At 45.0% G+C, this 21,853-nt stretch overlaps 2 protein-coding genes across 2 annotated transcripts in view; both read left to right on the top strand.

Annotated features, from left to right (window-relative positions):
* traf4a (tnf receptor-associated factor 4a) overlaps positions 1-14,528 on the top strand; it is a 45,319-nt gene extending 30,791 nt beyond the window's left edge. The window contains exons 3-8 of the mRNA XM_061827730.1: positions 1,826-1,877; positions 4,449-4,553; positions 5,442-5,603; positions 7,549-7,710; positions 9,479-9,634; positions 10,861-14,528. Coding sequence (XP_061683714.1) covers positions 1,826-1,877; positions 4,449-4,553; positions 5,442-5,603; positions 7,549-7,710; positions 9,479-9,634; positions 10,861-11,493 — 1,270 coding nt within the window. The 3' untranslated portion in view covers positions 11,494-14,528. The remainder of the gene's footprint in view (positions 1-1,825; positions 1,878-4,448; positions 4,554-5,441; positions 5,604-7,548; positions 7,711-9,478; positions 9,635-10,860) is intronic.
* Positions 14,529-14,713: 185 nt separating this feature from the next.
* tada2a (transcriptional adaptor 2A) overlaps positions 14,714-21,853 on the top strand; it is a 34,699-nt gene continuing 27,559 nt past the window's right edge. The window contains exon 1 of the mRNA XM_061827905.1: positions 14,714-14,939. Within this exon, the coding sequence (XP_061683889.1) occupies positions 14,912-14,939 (28 nt within the window). The 5' untranslated portion in view covers positions 14,714-14,911. The remainder of the gene's footprint in view (positions 14,940-21,853) is intronic.

Below are 21,853 nucleotides of genomic sequence, written 5' to 3'. Positions count from 1 at the left end.
AGCCCTTTGCGGCTTGTTAATTGGTCGCCGGGCTCCCTGCTGACACAGTGACCTTAACGGAAGAGAATTACGGCCGTGGCGTCGCGCAATCACGCCCCCGCCCCCACCACACGAGCGCGCACACCCCGGTTTCACAATAGCTGGGCCGAAGTCCGCAGGGTCTGGTGGCGTCGCGGCCAACCGCATCAGCTGCCGCATTAGCGCCGACGTCGTTCAGCCGCACGTTCTGCTTTTCGCGGGGGAAGACGCACAACGGCAGCTCCGGTACCGGATCTCGTACCGGATATCCTGGCCGGGGAGGACGTGTTCCGCTTCCATTCAGATGAAAGCGTCAGCATCTGAAAAGAAAAATTGTGGTGGAGTTCTACGTGGAATTTGGTCCACCTAATTTTGTAGACGTACAAACGAGACAAACGAGAGGTCTTCGCTCTTGGTTTGAAGTGACCGACCATTCCAGCCTCGTTTTGGACATTTCCAGTCAGTCCTCAAGTGTTCCTCACCTGACAATTTTTTAATGGTGGAGGGCTGGAACATTCAGCCCCCGAAACCTTCACGTAGCAACATGAAATTTGGCTAAAAAGTCGCTAAGATCAAAAAGACACAGGAGGTCTTCCGTCTTGGTTGGAAGCAGACATTTGAGGGGCACTTCAAGGACAATTTAGTCCATTTTGTTGACGATTCAAGCCATGAACCCACAATGTCTCTTTCCTGTCTTGTCTTTCATGTCAGAAGAAGCCAAAGACACAAATACAGCAGCCACTTTAGTCTGAGGGGGACCATTTTAGGGTCCTTTCGGACATTTCCAGTGGTCCGCCAAAGAAGAGGTTTCCTCCACCTCGTCAGTTTTTTTCAATTTTTTCACCTATGGGCACGAGCTGTGTGTTGTGACGGAAAGAACAAGATCCAAGATCCCGGATACAAGGGGCCGAAATGACTTTCCTCCGCAGGGTCTCCTGGTTCTCCCTTCGAGAACGAGTAAGAAGCGCAGTCATCAGTGAGGGGCTCAGTGTCGAGCCGCTGCTCCGCCGCATTGAGCCAGAGGAGGTGGCTGGGGCATCGGATTCGGAGGGCTTCCGGGCACGTCCCACAGGAAAGAGACCCCGGGGACGACCCAGGACACACTGGAGGGACTTTGTCTCTCGGCTGGCTTGGGAACGCCTCGGGATCCCTCCGGAAGAGCTGCAAGAAGTGGCTGGGGAAAGGGAAGTCTGGGGATCCCTGCTGAAGCTACTTCCCCCGTGACCCAACCTGCGAAAACGGTCGAAAATAGATGGATGGATGGATGGAAAATTCAGTTCTGAAACCTGTTTCACTTAACAGTGTGAAATTTGGTCAATCATAAGTAGGCCTGCAAAAAAAAAAAGTCTCAAGGACCAAGCTGGAGAAAACAAATCATTCTTGTTCTCCTCCCAAGAGCAATTCATCCGAGATTTCCGCTTGAATTGCCACCAAGTTACAAGCATTTATATTGCAAAGTACAAATTGCCAAACATTGTACTTTTTTCCTCAATACCTGTTGGCCCAAAATAAAAAAAACAAACAAACAAACAAGTAGCCGTTGAATGCGGCACCCTGACTCGGAGTGACGTGTGCGCGTGTCAGCTGAAAGAGATGAAAGAGCGACCACGCAAGAGGCTCAAAGTTCGCATTTTCCCAAACGCAGCATTCGCACGCGATTTCCGTCCTTAAGACCAAGTCCAAAAAGTGACCTTTTTTTTTTTTTTTTTTTTTCTTGCGCTGACTTAAATCGGTCAAAATGTTGCTTGATCTAAAACTCCAAAGTATTTGGATCTAACCTTCTTTTTTGTTGTTGTTGTTGTTGCAGTGAGGGAGTCTTCAAGTGCCCAGAAGACCAGCTGCCCTTGGACTACGCCAAGGTAGGATAAACTTTATATGCTTTATTCCATTTTCCTTTCTTAAATCAGACGTTTACAGTGTCCTGTAAGGATTGTTCCTATAATTTGAACAATTTTCCCCAAATGAATTATTTAAAATAATACATTTAAAATGTATTTTTTAATCATTAAATAGCTGGTTCTTGGATTTTTCTGCCCATAATAAATGGTAAAAAATGTACATTTAACATGCCATTAAATAACTGGTACAAATTAAATAAAAATAATTTTAAGAAACAAGCTTCCATCTTTCTTTTTGGGGAAAAGTCAAATGTGGCTCTTGAGCGCAAATGTTCGAACACGCGATCCAGCGGCGGCGTCTCCGCACTTTCCAATTCACGGTGGAATCTTGCGTGATTTCAAAAGGGGGAAAAAAATTCTGTCAAGGCAAGGAAATGACAAGCGGGGCACAACAGGCAAAGTTCCGTGAGATTTTTTTTTGCCTCGGGGGGGTCGGAGACGTCGTTACTTGCAGTCAGCGTCTCTGCCGCTTGACAGCGGCGCGCAAATAAGGGCCCCGCAGCGTGCGAACCGTGCGGGCGAAACTTTTGCGACGTCGACAAGTATCGGCCGCCGTGCCTCGTCGAGCTTTACGTCCCGCTTTATTAGGGACCCTCGTCGGGGGGGGGGGGCAGTCAAGTGGGAACTTTGCAAAGAAAGAAAGTCACGATGGAGGCAAAATTAACACTTCACACCTCTTCTTGCACAATTTTTATTTTTTAATCCAACATTAAAGCAAGATCCTAACTCTTCTCGATATAGGAGACACCATTTTTTTTTTTTTATTTAGGAATGGAATCCGTCCATGAAACACCGAATTAAATTAAATGTAAAAATAACGAGACAATCGAAATAAAAAATCTCTTAAAACTTCTTTAAATCTTGCAAATAAAGAAAATCACGATGGAGGCAAAATGAACACTTCACACCTCTCATTGCACAATTTTTTTTTTAATCCAACATTAAAGCAAGATCCTAACGCTTCTCAATATAGGAGCCACAAATTTTTTAATGTTTTGAATTTCCTTTTTTCATTTTTTTAAAAATTTATTTAAATTAAAGTTGACATTAAAGCTTACACTTGGACCTGCAGTACTTTATTTTTGTTATATTATGAAACCTAAATAAAAATTAACTCAAAATCTAAAAACTGGAAAACATTAATGTGAACATAAATGTGAAACCAAGATTTAAGTATAAATACAAATATGAAAATGAAAGAAGTAAATGTAATGCTTTGTCAACTTTAATTTAAATAAAATAAAAAAATGAAAAAACGAAATTAAAAACATGAAAAAAATTGCCTCCCCTATATTGAAAAGAGTTAGGATCTTGCTTGAATGTTGGATTTAAAAAAAAAATATTGCAATAAGAGGTGTGAAGTGTTAATTTTTTTCTCCATCATGACTTTCTTTCTTTGCCAGATTTAAAGAAATTTTAATATATTTTTTAATTAGATTGTCTCATTATTTTTACATTTAATTTAATTCCGTGTTTCATGGATGGGTTAAATTTTTAATTTTATATATTTTTACTTTATGAACATTTGGCCTTTTTTTGTTTTTAATTATTTTTTGGGTGTTTTTTGTCTAGTAAATTTTCTTTGCCAGATTTCAAGAAATTTTAATGTATTTTTTATTTAGATTGTCTCATTATTTTTACATTTAATTTAATTCTGTGTTTCATGGATGGATTCCACTTTAAATATATATTTTTACTTTATGAACATTTGGCCTTTTTTGTTTTTTTTATTATTTGTTGGGGTAGTATTTTTCTAGTAAATTTGCTTTATCTGCCTTTTTAACATTTAGTAGTCATTTTTCTGTATTCTCTATTATTATTATTTATTAACCTTTTTTTTTTTAGAATTTGTTATTGTTTTAATTATTTCAGTACTGTAAACAAACACTAAGTCTGTTTAATTGTTTTACCAAATATTAAATATTATTTACACTCTTGCCGAACCCTTTAAAATTCCTCCAGTGATGCATTTAGTTCATATGTTTTGCAGTTTTTACAGACATTTATTTTAGTGGGGGAAGGGCAAAATAGTTTCTGAATTAGAGCGTTAAACTGAGAGGTTCACCGTTGCGCGCAGAACGTTGCCCGTCTTTGTTGGGCGCGACGAAAGCGGCTTTTTCTGCTTTTTCCGCTTTCCCGGCGAGCCGTAAATCTCCGGAGCCGAAACGCCGGGAAGCGGCTGCGCGCTCGTCGGACCGCAGCAACGTCGATTTGTGCTCATCTGTCCGATCCAAAGTGCTCACGGTCTATAAAACCGAGTGAGAAGGAGACAGAGGGGCTTTGCGGGTTAGCGCGAGGGTCTCGTCACCACGGTCACGTTCAAGTTAGCGAGCGCCATGTGGCTCGTTGCCCGAGGCGACTCCCTTTCAAAGCCTTCCAAGATTAAACAATCACACGTTTGTGATCACAAGGTAGCGCAGTGCGGCCCGAGTATCAGTGGGAAGACTTTGTGTACTGCGCTCCGTCTCCTCTGCACAATTTCTCCGCTTCTCGCGAGGAATGCCCTTGAGGGACTTTGTGTTTTTTTTTCAGATCTACCCGGACCCGGAGCTGGAGCAGCAGATTTTAGCGCTGCCCATCCGCTGCATCCACAGCGAGGAGGGTTGCCGCTGGACCGGCCAGATGAAGCAGCTGCAGGTGACATTTTCACGCACTGCACCATCCCGAGTGCCCAAAATGTTAGAAACCTTCCCCGGGAATTCATCTGAAAATTGTAGGCATAAATGAAATAACGCGGGACTTCACACAATTCAAGAAACTACGGTACCTGAAGTCCGCTTGTCAAGTCTTCCTTACTCCTTTACTCCTTTAAGTCAAGGAGAACACAACTTGTACGTTAAGATCGGGGATTAAGCTAAGATCTGTTTTCCTCCACTATATTTCATTTCCCTATGAATTCCGTTATGTACCATAATATGTTACAAGCCTCACCGAGTACATTTGTAAAGGGATCACCATTTGGTAGGTACATACGCCGCAGCTGTGTAAAAGCCGCAAGTGCCCACATTGAAACACGAGATATTTACAAAGAAAGACGGTACGCAGAAAGAGTTTAACGCTAGCGTGGCGCTACCACTATCGCTATCGCCAGCGCTAACGGGGCCGGTGAAAGTAAAACTGACCGGTAAATATCACTGGGACAAGCAAAGTAACACAGCAGCAACACGCTAGCGCAGCGCTAACAGGGCCGGTAAAAGTCACTTCCTCGGCAGATATATTCTACCACTCTCATTCTTAGCTTTTACGCTCGAGTGCCTCCCTTGCGGCTGTTACAAAAAACGCACAAATTAGCCGCATCGCCGCATAAACCGCAGGGCTGAAAGTCGCGGCGTGGTGCATTTCTGGTTATTTCCATTTTCATCCAAAGTTTGTGACGCATGGTGTCGCAATCGCGCCAGCGCTCTTTTTGCGGCGACGCATCTCTTGTGGTCTTCATTTGTATCGCGGCAAGTTATCGGGGCTGCCCGGCAACCCCGACCTCCGACCCGTGTGACGCGCCGTCCGTCTGCCTGTCGACTCCGCCAGGGCCACTTCTCCACCTGCGCCTTCAACGTGATCCCGTGCCCCAACCGCTGCTCGGTCAAGCTGACCCGCCGCGACCTCCCCGACCACCTGCAGCACGACTGCCCCAAGCGCAAAGTCAAGTGCGAGTTCTGCGGCAGCGAGTTCACCGGCGAGGCCTACGAGGTGAAAAACACGCCGCTTTGTTTTTTGTTTTTCTTTCCTCCCTTCGGGTCGTCTCGAGTCGCCGAGCCCAACGCGTGTTGAAAAGCGCTCCTTGTCTTCGCGCGCCGACCGACTGACGTGTTTTGAAACAACCTGACTGAAGGCCTTTCATTGTCCGCCTCCCGGTCCCGCGTACGTGACTGCTGCCAATAGGGGGGAAAAACATCAGAATTCAACTTGACCCTGGGGGTGTCCAAATTACGCAAAGAGGCCTTTTGCGGCCCATGGCATACAGTGATCACACAGTACAGTAATTAAATTCCCGTCGTATATTTTACCTGGGATCGAACCAAACTAGTCTCCACGTCGACTTTGCGACTCTGCGGTGACATCTTAAAATGATTTAACAGTCACTGTGACATCGCACTTGCTAATCTGCACAGTCAAGCACAAAAAAATCACATGCATGAAATTTGTTACGAGTATAAATACATAGATATGGAAAGACGTCGCTTATTTTGTTTAGTCTCGACCAGTGTTTCCTCTAAGCTGCGCCACTGCGCAATTGCGCACTTGTCGCACACGTGAAAACCGATCCAGTGCAGTGAACCACAGCCTGACGTCTTTTGTTGTTTTGTTTTTTGTTTTCCTGACACCGCCCCCCTCCGCTCATAATTAAAAACAGAACACACACCCGCAACTTTATATCTGCTTGCATGACTGCTGGACCACACCTGTAACTTTATATCCGCGGGCATGACTGCCGGACCACACCTGTAACTATATCTGCGGGCATGACTGGTGGACCGCACCCGTACATTTTTCAGATGTGAGTGACTGATTTAATCAGCAGTCTCTGCTTATCACAACTGCACTTGAGTGAACGCATAACTTCCTCTTGTGACTTTTGAAAAAATTGTTTTCATCTTAAATCATACTCCTGTAGCATTTGGTAACCGAGGCTGAAGGCAGACAGGTGACAACTGAGAAATGATCAAAGGCTTTGTTGACTTTGGTGACAAAATAACCTCGGGGTGGGGGGGGGGGTGTCAATCAACTGCGACCTTTGACACTTTGCTTTTGCTTTGTCTTTGTTTTTAAGAAATCACACATCACTACAACATATTTCTACTAATAACGGCCTTGATGACTTATAATAATTGACTTCATTGTAGTAGTAGTAATCCACTCTATTATCGTGGGATACTGTGCCGATACAGTATCGCTCAAAACTCCACAAAAATCGCTCTTTGTAGGGTGCAACAGCACAAATTCTTTAAGTCGCACTGTAACAAAATGGATTAGAAATATGAAATCATTCCTGTAAAGACGCAGCCTAAAAAATGCCATCCATGCTCTACGGTTCTTAATCTGCTGTTCTGATTGGTCGAGCCGGGAGTTCAAGGGCAAAAGGGAACGCTGTGAGCTACCTTGAATTAGCGCCCGAGTGGACGTCGTAAACAACAACCATCAAAAAAAAAAAAAAATCATCTGTCATCAAGTCTGGGCAATAAAACGTTAGGTGAAAGCACAAAGGACAATTGACCAATCAGAAGAAAGACGATTATGGGGTACACAGAGTAGACCATTTTGCAAGGGGGGTGGGTCGCAAAAAGCCAAACGAATATCATTTATCATTTGCTGTGGTGTTTTTTTTTTTTTTTTATTATTATTAGCATGGGGAATTACAATTGGAAATAGCATAGCATTTTTATTTTTGAAAAAAAAATGTAAGGCCACATCGCCCTGGATCAGCCCAACCGCGCGGCGGTCGTCCAGAAGCGTCGGCGTACAGTTGCTGCGGATCCGTGCGGCGCCCCCCTTTAGATCTCATGACATTTTTTTTTTTTTTTTTTTTGTCAGTGTACCTACTAAAAAATGTTCTGCGTGTCTCTATTTTCCTCATTTGTATATTTTCTTTCCAGCTCATACCGACCGTGGGTTTGTGTGTGTTTTGTCGCCCCAGAACCACCAGGGCGTGTGCCCCCAGGAGAGCGTCTACTGCGAGAACAAATGCGGGGCCCGGATGATGCGTCGCCTGCTGTCGCAGCACAGCATGGCCGAGTGTCCCAAGCGCACGCAGCCTTGCAAGTACTGCGGCAAGGAGTTTGTCTTCGATACCATCCAGGTGGCTTTGCGTGCCCGCAAACCCGGATCTTGTCTCGCCGCTGGCGCTCAGACTCTCCGTCTCGATTCCTACTCGCTATTCACATTGACAGTAACAAAATGACTGCTCGATTGTTCCTCCTTGTACTACTACACGATAAAGACGGCGTTGTCCAACGAATGATCAAAACAATCCATCGGTATTTGACAACTACGTAGCCTCTGGCCTACTTCCTGTTTTGTTTTCGAGTCACAACACCAGAACCATGGGGGCCGAAGCATTTTGGCAATCATACTTGTTTTTCGTTTAAAAAGCATCCACATAAAAGGTATCCTACGCTGTATTTCGGTTTGTACAAATGAAAATGCTTGTCGTTGTCGTTGTTGTTGTTGTTGTTGTGGCTGCCGTCATCCATCTTTGATGCCGGGCCGTGACAGCTGTTGTTTGGATCTCCGTCTTGTAAACACTTGTGCCCCCCGGGCTAGATAGCACACGTCTCATCCCATCTCCCGTAAATTAGTAATGCGGTTCTGGTTTGGATAAACTAATGGGACACTTTCAGGTACAAGGTAGCCTTAAATACAGCAATGCTTAAAGTGAAGTAAAAACAAAATGTTGCTAGTAGTTGCAGCTGCAGTTCAGTGCCTCAGCACTGTTAGCGGACTATCCACTATCTACTGTCTGACAGCATGGCAAAAACGGCAATAAATGTGAATTTTGTGCTGATGTATTTGCGGTAGTAGTGCAGCCAGCGATCTGGTGCAAGTACTTGGTTGCTCCTGAAGTCTTTGAACAGATGTATAGCGCGGGTCCTCCGGGAGTTTGGTTGTTTGTTGTCAGTCAACCTTGGATGGAGACTTTTTTTAACAGCTAGCCTGAAGTGGAGCTGATAGCTACCGTAATTCCCGGGCTACAGAGCGCACCTGGTTACAAGCCTCACCGAGTATATTTGTCAAGGAAATACCATTTGGTACATACATGCGCCGCAGCCGTGTAAAAGCCGCAAGTGCCCACGTAGAAACACGAGATATTTACAAAGAAAGACGGTACACGGAAAGAGCACTAACCGTAGCGCCACGCTAAAGCTAGCACTAACCCTAGTGCTAACAGACACGGTTAAAATAAAATTTACCGGTAAATATTACTGAGACACGCAAGTAACACAGCAGCAAGACCCTAGCACAGTGCTAACGCTAGCGATAACGCTAGTGCTAATGCTAGTACTAACGCTAGCACCGCGCTAACACTAACAGGGCCAGTTAAAATAAAACTTACCAGCAAATATCATTGAGACACACCCGTAACACAGCAGCAACATGCTAGCACAGCGCTAATGGTAGCGCAGCACTAACTGGGCCAGTAAAACTCACTTCCTCGGCACATACATTCCACCGGTCTCATTTTTACCTTTTCCGCTCGAGTGCCCCCTTGCGGCCGTCAGAAAAAAAATGCACAAATTAGCTGCATCACCGGGTTGAAAGCGTGTGGAAGTCGCAGCTTGTAGGCCGGAAATAACGGTAGTTGGAAGAGAGGCTAGCTGATAGCATCTGTGGAGTTAGCGTAGCTCCCTAAAAACTACAGTAGTGGTTCAAGGAGGAGTAAATTTTTGACTGATAGGATTTCATGGTAGTCAACGAAAAACCACGTGGCAGTGGTAACTAACCGCTAAATTACCAGGACGATAGGAAAAGTGTCGCTAGCACAAATGACGTAACGTGAGCAGAGTTGTGAATTTGGGCTTATCCCAACGCGCAGTCATTAAAACCTGTCCATTTGTTGACATCCACAGAACCACCAGTACCACTGCCCTCGATTTCCTGTCCAATGTCCGAATCAGTGCGGCACGCCCAACATCGCCCGCGAAGACCTGGCCAACCACGTGAAGGACAACTGTGGTAGCGCGTTGGTTCTCTGCCCCTTCAAGGATGCTGGCTGTAAACACAGAGTATGTCGAATGTCTTATTTCGGTTCACCGAATGTGATTTGAGACATTGTGTGTGCTGCGGAAAATGATCCAAGTACCGTTACCCTGCGGGTCTAACCTGTTGCTATCCGGAGAACAGAATCATAGCTTTCTGTTCAACAGCTGACCTCTATATACAGTATTTTTGGTGCTTTCTGTAATGTCCTAACATGCCACAAGATTCTGTCAAAGTTGTGGCTAATAGGACTCTAATAATCGGTGTCAAGGAGGACTGTTGAAATGATACCGCCGGACTGTTAAAGATTCCCATATTGCCAAACATTTTAGAGCATTTTTCAAGACCCACAGAATATTGTGGTGTGGTCTGATGAATCGAAAGTGGAGCTATTTGGCCAAAATCAGGGATACTGGAAGACCTGAGAACACCATACCCACTGTGAAGCATGGAGGTGGCATCGTCATGTGGTGGGGCCGTTTTGCTGCAGCGGGAACGGTAGATCTTCATAAAGTAGACGACATCATGAAGAAAGAACGTTGCACGGAGATAGTAAGGCACCATCTCAAGACGTCAGCCAGGAAGCGAAAACCTGGGCGTAAATGCTTCTTCCAAGTGGACAATGACCCGAAGCATACTGCCAAAAGGGTTCAAAGGTGGCTTGAGGATAACAAAGTCAATGTCTTGGAGTGGCCATCGCAAAGTCCTGATCTGAATCTCATTGAAAATGTGTGGGTAGACCTGAAAAGGGGTGTGCGAGCAAGGCAACCAGCAAATCTGACCCAGTTCCACAAATTCTGACGAGAGGAATGGGCCAGGATTCCGGCAGAGTGGTGTCAGAAGCCTGTTTGACCCAAGTCTTGCATGCCAACATTTGACCTTGAAGAAAATAATATCCAATTCTCTAAGAAATTCTCTGCCTTTATTGGGGCATTTCAAAGAAATGGTGATCCTGACAGACCTGAAACAGGAGAGGTTTTGTCTGATTTGACTTCAGACAGTGAGACAAAAAATGAAATGTGTGCTTTTGTACATTGTTTGCAAACTTCTAGCTTCACGTGTACGTAGATGGCAGTAAACAGATTCCAGTTGAAGAATAAAAGCAAAGGATTTCATCTTCTGAATACATTTTGAGGAGTTATGCCATTCATAATTTGATATAGGCCATTACAACGGGGATACTCTTGACCCATACATACCTTGGAAAATAAACCGTGTGTAAGGGTTAACTAACGTCCGTCTTGTTCTCCAGTGCCCCAAACTGGCCATCGGCCGGCACCTGGAGGACACCACCAAGTCGCACCTGACCATGATGTGCAACCTGGTGGGACGCCAGCGTCAGGAGATCCTGGAACTGCGGCGGGAGATGGAGGAGCTGTCGGTCAGCCACGACGGCGTCCTCATCTGGAAGCTGAACGACTACTCGCGCAAGCTGCAGGAGGCCAAGCTGCGCAGCAACCACGAGTTCTTCAGCCCGCCGTTCTACACGCACCGCTACGGGTACAAGCTGCAGGTTTCAGCCTTCCTCAACGGCAACGGTAGCGGCGAGGGCTCGCACCTGTCCGTCTACATCCGCGTGCTGCCTGGCGAGTATGACAACCTCCTGGAGTGGCCCTTCGCCTACAAGGTCACCTTCTCCATCCTGGACCAGAGCGACCCGTCGCTGTCCAAGCCTCAGCACATCACCGAGACGTTCAACCCGGACCCCAACTGGAAGAACTTCCAGAAGCCGTGCAATGCCCGCAACTCGCTGGACGAGAGTACCCTGGGCTTCGGCTACCCCAAGTTCATCTCGCACGAGGAGATCAAGAAGAGGAACTACATCCGCGACAACTGCGTCTTCGTCAAGGCCTCCATCGAGATCCCCCAGAAGATCATGGCTTGAGGGGAAGGACTGACTTCTTGACTGGTAGACCCGGAACACTTGGATAACCCTTTAGATACTTCTTACCTGACTGACTCTGAAGACCTCCGTGTGTCAGAACCCACAAGAAACGCGCCTTGGAAATCAAAGAGTGCCTAGAAGTTAATCTTTTGCTTCGTAATCTCCACACACATTATGGACATGATGGTATGAACCCAATGGAAGTGGGTGAAGGGCTTCACTCTGCACTTAGAGATTGAACCTTGGACGGAGTGGAACTCAAAGGAGAGAAGGCAGAATCCGGCCTGCCTTGCGTTTACATGCTCTTGTAGCCCACAGCGCTCATGTTTTAGGTGCAGCTCCGTTGACCCTTTATGCAAACTTGAGCAAAAGTTCTCCAGATAGAACTGCTCCCTACTAGGAAACCTTGTTGTTCTATCTACATAGTTGGACCGCAGATCACATCTTCCATAGTTGTCCCCTCCCTTGCCCCCGTGAGGTTTTACATAAAAAAACAATAAGCACCTTGTGTTGGTCTTCAGATGAGCACCCTTTGGTCTGTTTCCATCTGGTTTGTCCCCCCCGGATTACTGAAGTAGAAATCAAAGAGACTACGACTGAAACGAAATCAGGTTTTTGTGATTAGAAAACCGTCTGATCAATCAGGTTTGTCCCTTAGCAGAATAATGTTGACCATTGTCAAGTCGGGATGCGTGAAGGACGTCTCCCCTCAGTAGGCATCAGACAATTGATCGGTTGAATTTCTCATGAAAAGATCGGATATCTTGAAAGAATTTAACGCCTGAAGGCAGTTTGACGACGCAACATGACATTTGGTAGGCGTGTCTATCATAAGTAGACATAAAAAAAAGTTTCCAGAAACCCTTAAAGTCACAGGGAGTCTGCCATTTAGCTTTGAAGCTGGTATTCACTGAGCGTTTCAATGACAAATCCGTTTTAGAGATTTGGTCCGGTCGCCTCCCGGACGCCTCCCTGGTGAGGTGTTCCGGGCATGTCCCACCGGAAAGAGACACCTATAACGACCCAGGACACGCCGGAGAGACTATGTCTCTCGGCTGGCTTAGGAACGCCTCGGGATCCCTCCGGAAGAGCTGGAAGAAGTGGCTGGGGAAAGGGAAGTCTGGGTATCCCTGATGAAGCTACTTCCCCCGCGACCCGATCCGGAAAAGCGGTAGAGAATGGATGGATGGATGGATGGATGGTCCGTTTGCTAGCAAATTTAAATCCTATATGCCAGACAGAAGGTTGAGACTACATTCCGAAGATTTAGTTTTCATCAGTGAATTCGACAGAGCAGTGTGGTGAAGTTATATGACGTGACATTAAATCAGCAAACAAACAATGAACTTCAAGAATCCCCGAAAGCCTTTTCCACTGTTCGATGCTAAAGGAAATTTGGTTCCCGCTTATTAGGAGTAGACCCAGACAAAAAAGTCTCAAGACGGGAAGGCCGTCGTTTCGGTTTGAAGCAGCCCTTTTTCCATCATTTTTTCAAAGACCCACACAATATTCAGAGATTTTGTCCAATGGTTACCAAATTCAAATGACTTAACCTACAAATGAAGACGTAAGAGTTTTCATCATGCCATGTGGGCGGAGCATAACAGAGAAGGAAGTGGCCTCTCATGGCTTGATTTTGTTTTGGGGGAAAAAGAAAACGTAGCATGGGGGGGGAAACCGGACCTGAAAACGTGAACTTCTGCATCCGTGAGAGGCCAGTAGGACCGGTTTGCGCAATCAAAAGACGCATTTCAACGTGAAGGAAAAGCCATGCGGCCTTTTGACGTAAACAGTTTGAGCTCGGCGCGAGAGGACAAATGAAACGCGAGTGCATGCTAACACCTGGACCACATTTTGTACTGTAACCTGTTCTCTTGAAAATCGCTCCATGACTATTTTGCCACACTCCTTTTTATTTTGGGTGATTTTTTTAAATGTTTTCTTTTTTTAAAAAAAATATTGTTTGCTTCTTTGTTTGTAAATGGAAAATGTGAACATCGCGTGGCTACGGTAACCCGTTCAATGGGACGATGTGTCGCGATTTAGTCGCGTACGTGGAGATGCTCTCCATCACAGCGCCACCGACTGGACGGAGGACTGTAAAGTGTACATTGTAAACGTCGTGTACAAATACAGAAGCACATTCTGTCCTTTTCCTAACACACATATACACACACGCAAGCACGTATGCACACAAATATACACACTGAGTTTCTCTCATAATACCAGCTGATATTTTACAGTGATTTCAAAGACGTTTTTTGTACAATTCTGTATTTTTGAGAGGAAAAAAACAAACAAAAAAAATAATCAGCCTTCATGGCTATTTTATACCTTTGAGTTGGAGAGTCGGGGTCGACTTGGAGATTCTGTACGTCTGCCCGTCTGTGCGTCTCACGTGTTTGAGCCTCACGTGTTTTGTCTGCATTATTTTACTCCTAAAAAAAAAAACAACAAAAAAAAAAGTATTTATTTTAAGGCGCCGCCAAGTTGACGCGGGAAACTTTTTAACATGTCCCTTGATGAGTGCTTGTCAATTTCATAATTGAAATAAAAATACCATAAACTGTGTTTTAACGGTGGCTTTTCATTGCAGTAATTTCATTTTTTTTTTTTTAATAACTGGTGAGAAGGTGGCACGATGGAGCAGCTGGAAGGTGTTGGCCTCACAGTTCTGAGGTCCCGGGTTCGATCCCGGTCCCACTCGTGTGGAGTCCCAAAACATGCAACACTAATCGGAGACTCTAAATTGCCCCGCGGTGTGATTGTGGGTGGGGCTGTTTGTTTCTATGTGCCCTGCGATTGGCTGGCGACCAGTTCAGGGTGGACCCCGCCCACCTCCTGCCCGTTGACAGCTGGGATAGGCTCCGGGACTCCCTTGTGAGGATAAGCGGCTAAGAAAATGGATGGATGGATAACAGGCGAGAAGATCTTGTAATGTCTCTTCACCAAAAAAGGAAAGGGAAAAAAAAACTACAGCGATGATTGACCGAACGCATACTATTGGATACCGTTCCGAAATGACGGCCAGCAGACGTATACAAGTGCAGTTTTTGTTGCCTTAGCAAGGACTGTCACGCCCCCGACCCCCCCCCCAAAAAAAAATGTATACATTCGGATTCATACATTTTCATACATGCCAATGAGGTTGACAAATAAACGTCGGGTATTTGATTTGTTATATTTTTGAAGGGCTTTTACTCGACAGGTGTGTGTGTGCGCGCGCGCATGCGTCATAACGACGACGACATGTTTGCGGAAGTGGTTTGCCGCCACGAGATCCGAGCTAGCTAAATACCGGCCGCGCAAAACTCACACGACAGAAACTAAAAAAAAAAAAATCTCAAATAGTCATAAACCCCCGAAATATGAATAAACAGAAGAAAGGGACGATGTACTAAACTGAAAAACAGCGCTGATGGAAACCCCAAAAACACCAATTTGCGGTAAGTTGAGCCAAATGTCTAAAATCAAGCTAAAATGTTCGTGTCATGTTCACGAGAAACTGACAAATGTTTAAAATGATTTGTTGTTCACTGAGGGGTACAGTCACGTCAATCACTGAGAAAGTTTTGAAATGATTTCTCTTGGTGTCATTTTTAAAATCACCAAAAGGATAGCATTTAAGCAAGGCTTGTGTAGAGGTTTTGCACCCGCTGTATTTCTTGCTCTTTGAACAGCGTTCCAAAGTATGAGTCAGCAAGTTCCTGCAACGCACGAGTCCGCCCCACCTAAAAATAAGATTAAAAAAAATCAAGCCACACGATTTCAAAGGTTTTCAAGAACCGCAACAAGTCGCGTGTATAATTAGACGAGGAGGGAAAAAGCCTCTTGACGAGCTCCGAGCAAGGAGCGACAGACAGCAGCCCTGCACGTCAACGTAAATCCGCAGAGCGAAGTCGGAAAAGGAGGAACGAGATTGCGAAAGCAATCCTTGCTCTTGCTTAACATGTCGGGAAGATTTAGGACGGAGCTTGCAACACAATTATTTGAATTATTAAAGGTGGTGCAGCGTTGGCCTCGCAGTTCTGAGGACAGGGGTTCAAATCCCGGCCCATCCTGTGTGGACTTTGCATGTTCTGGGCACTCCGGTTTCCTCCCACATCCCCAAAACGTGCAACATTCATTGTAGACTCTAAATTGGCCCAAGGTGTGGTTCTGAATGTGACTGCTGCTCGTCTCCATGTGCTCTGCAATTGGCTGGCGACCGGTTCAGGGTGTACCCCGCCCGCCTCCTGCCCGTTGACAGCTGGGATTGGCTCCGGCACTCCCCGCGACCCTTGTGAGGATAAGCGGCAAAGAAAATGAATGGATGGATAATTATGATCATCTGGAAAACATTGGCCTCGCAGTTCTGAGGACGGGGGTTCAAATCCCGGCCCTGTCTGTGTGGCGTTTACATGTTCTCCACGTACCTGCGGGGATTCCAGTTTCCTCCCATATCCCAAAAAACATGCATCATTCATTGGACACGCTAAATTGCCCCAAGGTGTGATTGTGAGTGGGGCTGTTTGTCTCTACGTGCCCTGCGATTGGCTGGCAACCAGTTCAGGGTGTGGCCTGCCCGTTGACAGCTGGGATAGGCACTCCCTGCGGCCCTTGTGGGGATAAGCGGCTAAGAAAATGGATGGATAGATAATTATTTAGTTATTTTTCACTAATTGTATTTGTCCTTCTTTCTTTTGTGATATTACTTCATTTTCATTTATTGACTCTCACATTTCATTCTAAATTTTGTCCAATATTTCTCCCCAAAAATCCATCTAAATTCTCATAGCATTGCAATTTTTTTTTTTGCTTCATTTTGTTTTGAAGTCGAGCCTCCCCAAAGAAAATTCATTTAACATATAAATATACACAAAAATATTCTTGTAATTGTTTATATTTATGCTTCTAAAATGAATTGGATGCTCTTAAAGTCCTAATCGGAAACTGTCAAATATACACGAAAATATTTTTGTAATTGTGTATATTTATGCTTCAAAAATGAATTGGATGGTCTTAAAGTCCTAATCAGAAACTGTCAAATATACACAAAAATATTCTTGTAATTGTGTATATTTATGCTTCAAAAATGAAGTGGATGGTCTTTAAGTTCTAAAATCCTAATTTGATAACCCAGAACCTGTCACAAAACCCTACTATGAAATGCGAACTCTGTTTCGAAATGCTAACCCCGCGCTTCATAGCGTAATCCTTAATTTGGGACCCTAATTTGAGACCCGAAGCTGAAACTGTAGACCTGAAGTCTGTCCGTCCGTCTGTCTGTGTGTGATTAAGGAAATGCTTGCGTGTGTGTGTGTGTGTGTGTGTGTGTGTGTGTGTGTGTGTGTGTGTGTGTGGTGTGTGTGTGTGTGTGTATGTGACCTCTTTCTACATGCTGTTGTGGGATTATCTAAAAAGTAATCCCATTACTCAGACAGACTGCAGTACACGCGCCGCGCACGTCTGCGGTTGAACTCGACCGTGGCTGTGCGGCTGCTCGAATTCCTTTATGACGTCCTGGTGGATTGCATATCTGCCCCCCCACCTCGCAAAATTCATCCGGCAACATTTGTACCTGTATACTGAATGCAACGTGGTTGCAATTTCTCCTCATTTATGAAAAATTTCTCCACCTAAAAAAATCTTTTTGGTTAAAAACAAAGAACTCTTTTAAGGCGGCACGCTGGTAAAGCTTTGGCCTCACAGTTCTCTGGGCTCTGGCACTCCCGTGACCCTTGTGAGGATAAGCAGCTAAGAAAATAGATGGATGGATTAGGACAAAATCAATTCAGATTCCTTATAATTATGTACGGCGGCACGGTGGATCATCTGGAAAACATTGGCCTCACACTTCTGAGGTCCCGGGTTCAATCCCGGACCCGCCTGTGTGGAGTTTGCAGTTTCTCCCCGTGCTCGCGTGGCTTTTCTCCGGTTGGGCACTCCGATTTCTCCCCACATCCCCAAAACGTGCAACATTCATTGCACACTCTAAATTGCGCCTAGGTGTGATTGTGAGTGGGGCGGTTTTATCTTGATGTGCCCTAGATCAGGGTGTACCTTGCCTCCTGCCCGTCGACTGCTGGGATAGGCTCCAGTACGCCTCACGACCCTTGTGAGGATAAGCAGTTAAGAAATTGGATGGATGGAGCTCTTTTTAAAAAAAAAAAAAAAATCAAAATGGTTTGGTTGTACTTAGTTAAACACAGCTCAAGTGAACTCAACAAATGTACTGTGCTGGATTTAAAAAAAAAAAAAAATTATCCTTTTTTCCATAATGCGCAGTTTGAAGATGATATTGAGTGCAAATCGGCGTATGACAGCTCTCGCTTATGGCCACGCTGTCGTCTTGCGCCGGTGTCGGCCCGACAATGCGGGGCGGAAAGTCAAACCCGCTCGCGAGCCTTTAAGCAAGGCCTTTCTGTGGGCACCCAGCGTGGAAGCCGTCATCTGCTCCGTGCGAAGGCCAAAATAGAAATAATGTGCGCTTTTCATGCTATATTTATATGCTTTCTTTTGTTGTCAAATGCACGACATTTCATGCTTGGATGTGAATGGAGTGTTTCCAGTAAGGCCGCTTTTGAGTCATGTCATGTCATTATCCGAGCCGCTTATCCTCACAAGGGTTGCACGTAAGCCGGAGCTTATCCCAGCTAGCTTCAGGCAAAAGGCGGACTACGCCCTGAGCCGGTCGCCAGTCAGCCGCAGGGCAGAAATCGACACCATCGCCGAGCGGGAATCGATCCCACGCTGGCCATAGGCAGGTATGTGTACCACTACACCATCAGTGGCCGCTTTGAGTCACACAACAATATCATAAAAAAATATATATATATATATATATTATATATATATATATGTAATCAACTTGGCGGCACGGTGGATCAGCTAGGAAAGCGTTGGCCTCACAGTTCTGAGTATCCAGGTTCGATCCTGGCCCCGCCTGTCTGGAGTTGGCATGTTCTCCCCGTGCCTGTGTGGCTTTTCTCCGGGCAGTCCGGTTTCCTCCCACATCCCCAAAACATGCATCCACTGGAGACACTAAATTGCCCCGAGGTGATTGGTTGTCCGTCTCTATGTGCCCCGCGATGGGCTGGCAACCGTTCAGGGTGGATCCCGCCCACCTCCTGCCCGTTGACAGCTGGGATAGGCTCCAGCTCTCCCCGCGACCCTCTTGAGGATAAGCAGCAAAAAGAAAATGGATGGATGTAATCAACTCTGGCGCTCCATCAACACAACTTTTGTGTTTTGTTGTGAGTGTGTGTACGTCTGCACAAGAAATGGTCCAATCAGAAGAAGTTGTGACGTGTGTTGTGGTGTAGTCGTTCACATAGCTGACTTTCACACATCTGTATTGTAAACTGCAGTTTAGTAGCTCACATGGTTGACTTTCATGCAACTTTGTTCCAAATGTTACCGTGGCAACCCGTTGATAATGTAGCGCTTCGCACTGCGTTCCAAATTCTGCCGTCGTAACCATTTGTAGCGTAGCTTCACACAGACACATGAAATTCATGCCGGCAAATTCCAAACTATTGAAATAATTTGTCGTTGATGTTGATGCAAGTTCCATTCCTAATAGTGCCATTGTTGCCATTCTTACTGTAATGTTTCACATGGCTATTAATCGTGCTGCTGTGTTCAAAGTTGCACTGTCGCTATGGGCATAGTCGAATTTCATGCCACGGGGATGTCCAATTCATTTTTGTCATGGGCCACATTTTACTTGGGGTTTCCCTCGGAGGGCCATTATGACTGTGAAACCATAAAAATCTTTAACTTCCTCATCATATTTACCCATGAAATTTATGAACTAGTTTTGGAATCAGAAATCAAGGGTAATGGGTTTTCCAACTATTGCTCGTAATAGCTCGACGTTATCATTTATAACATGACAATTTGAAATTTTTAGACAGATTTTAACAAAAATTATGAAAGTTGATACACGTGATTTGCCTCCGCAGACCACATAAAATCATGCGGTGTGCCGGATCTGGCCCCCGGGCCTTGGGTTTGACACCTGTGCTCTAGCGGTTGACATGGTTGACGTTGTTGAGACACACCCTCACATCCCGCCGGTCCAATCAGTATTAGTATTAGTGAATTATTTTGTAGCCTATCGCACGATTCGTCATTTTAAACTGTTCCCTTTGCCCATTTGCACTGATGCCAATTATGTTTCTGATGTGTATGAGGAGGGAATTATGTTCACGTGTATGGTGTGGCTCTTTGCCGTAACGCCATTAAAAAATGTGGCTCTTCATCTCTGACTGATCGACCATCCCTGACAAGTTTTGATTTTGTGCATTTTCCAATGAATGGCTAAAGATTATCGGATCGAAGGCGGTCAAATCTACTGACAGCGTAATCCCGTGTTGATGCCTTGTTTTGATTTTAATCCCATTCGGACCACTTTCATGATCAAGATCATGATCATCATCATCATCATCACGATCATCAGGTCGCTATCAAGATGAGTTGACGAAATACGGGATTGTCTTTGAGGCCTCCCGTTGGGCGACTGCAAGGGATCTCTCGTCATATAGATTACGTGATGTAAACGCGAAATTGTCGTCAACTCAGTAAAGATCCGCCAATTAAAATTTTATTTATTTTATTTTTTTAAATCAGACGTCATTAAAAAATTTTGCTCGAATGGGCAGTTTTCCACTCCCCCTCAACTTGAAGAAGAGGAAGTGACAAAGGCGCAAAACCTGGAACAGATGGTCCGATTATCCCTGAAACATTGTGCTAATTGCTAGCGCTTATTTTTTTTTCCCAGCGGTAAAAGGGGAACGCTAACACCGAGCAATACTAATACATAATGTGTCGCTGTACATTTTACATTAAAAGTAACGATGGGGCATGGTACGCCTCTGAGCCATAATACTTCCCATAGTTGACCTTCATACATCTGTATTATAAATTCTACTATAGGAGAGGATCATAGTGGTTCACGTAGCTGCGTTTTACGCAGATGAATTCCAACTTTTATATTGGTAGCATTGGAGTTTACATATCTTACTTTTGATACAGCTAAGGTCCAAATACTGACAAAGAAGGCGTTGCTTGACTAGTGGTTGACATAGCTGACTGAAATGCATTGTCGTTCCAAACTTTATTGAACTGGTTCACATAATTGACCTTTCGCAGCGGCTTTCCAAATTGTACCATGGGAGCCATCGTCACTGTCACGGTTCCAAACTGTAATGTAATGGTTTACATAGTTGACTTTGATACTGCAGTGGACCATATTCTACCTGGGGTTCACAAAGATGACTTCCGCTCATCTGCATTCCAAACTAGTGTATTTGTTCGTGTAGCTGATGTCCACATGACTTTGTTACAAACTGTAGTGTAGTGGAAAACGTGGCTGACTTTAAATGCAACTGCATTCCAAACTGTACCCTCAGAGCCTCTGCTAGCTTAGTAGTTCACATAGCTGACATTCATGCAGCTGCATTCAAACAGTTGTGTAGTTTTTGCCATAGCAGATTTTTGCCCACCTTCTGCTCAAACATGATACAGTGGTTCAAACGTCTGTATTTCATGCATTTGTATTCCAAACTATAGTCTAGGAGTTCACATAGCTGATTTTTATGGAGTTAATTTCCAAACTGTTCCATTAGAGCCGTTGCTATTGTAATGTTTCACATAGCTGACGTTCATGCAGATAGATTCCAAACTATAATGTAGTGGTTCACATAGTGCAGCAGGCCTTCACTGAGCTGCACCCTTTTGGTACCACACAACTGTGTTACCAAAAGTAATGTTATACATATTTTGGTCCTCTTTGGTGTGTTCAAAGTGGAGATCACTGCAGCACAGCGTAGTGCTTGGTGGAAACTTCACACAGGGTTAGTGTGTAGTGAGACACACAGCGGCACCCCCGCGTCCTCCTCCCACATCTCCAATATCTGCTCGCAGAGGACACAAAAATACTTCATATTTGTCATATTCTTCATATTGTTAGTCATTTGCCATGCGATTTTTTTTTTTTTTTTTTTTAAATGGGTGTGAATTTCTTTTGTGGTTAAAACAAAAAAAAAGTGTCCGTATGTACAGTACGCCTCCTTGTAGCAGCAGTTGCCGTGGCGAACGCGGCTCCCTCCGGAACAGGCGGGCCCGCGATTGGCCAAGGGAGATGAATTTCTGCCAATCGGAAACAATCGGTGCGTTGTTGCCGAGCCGCCCCGGCTGACAGTCGGACTGTCGTTTGTTGCCGTTATTTATGGAGTCCCGCTCGGCTTTAAGAAGGTCAAGTGGAAGGAAAACGTTCAAAATATCACTTTTCAAGTGGACGTTCAACTTCAAAGTAAAAGGCTGCTCTCATGGAATAAATGCTCAAGGTTAAGAATATAAAGATTAATATTTTTTT

The sequence above is a fragment of the Syngnathoides biaculeatus genome, chromosome 8 (genome assembly GCF_019802595.1).
Source record: "Syngnathoides biaculeatus isolate LvHL_M chromosome 8, ASM1980259v1, whole genome shotgun sequence".
NCBI classification, from domain to species: domain Eukaryota; kingdom Metazoa; phylum Chordata; class Actinopteri; order Syngnathiformes; family Syngnathidae; genus Syngnathoides; species Syngnathoides biaculeatus.
The sequence above is the reverse complement of the archived record's forward strand: the minus strand, read 5'-3'. Positions and strand labels throughout refer to the sequence as shown.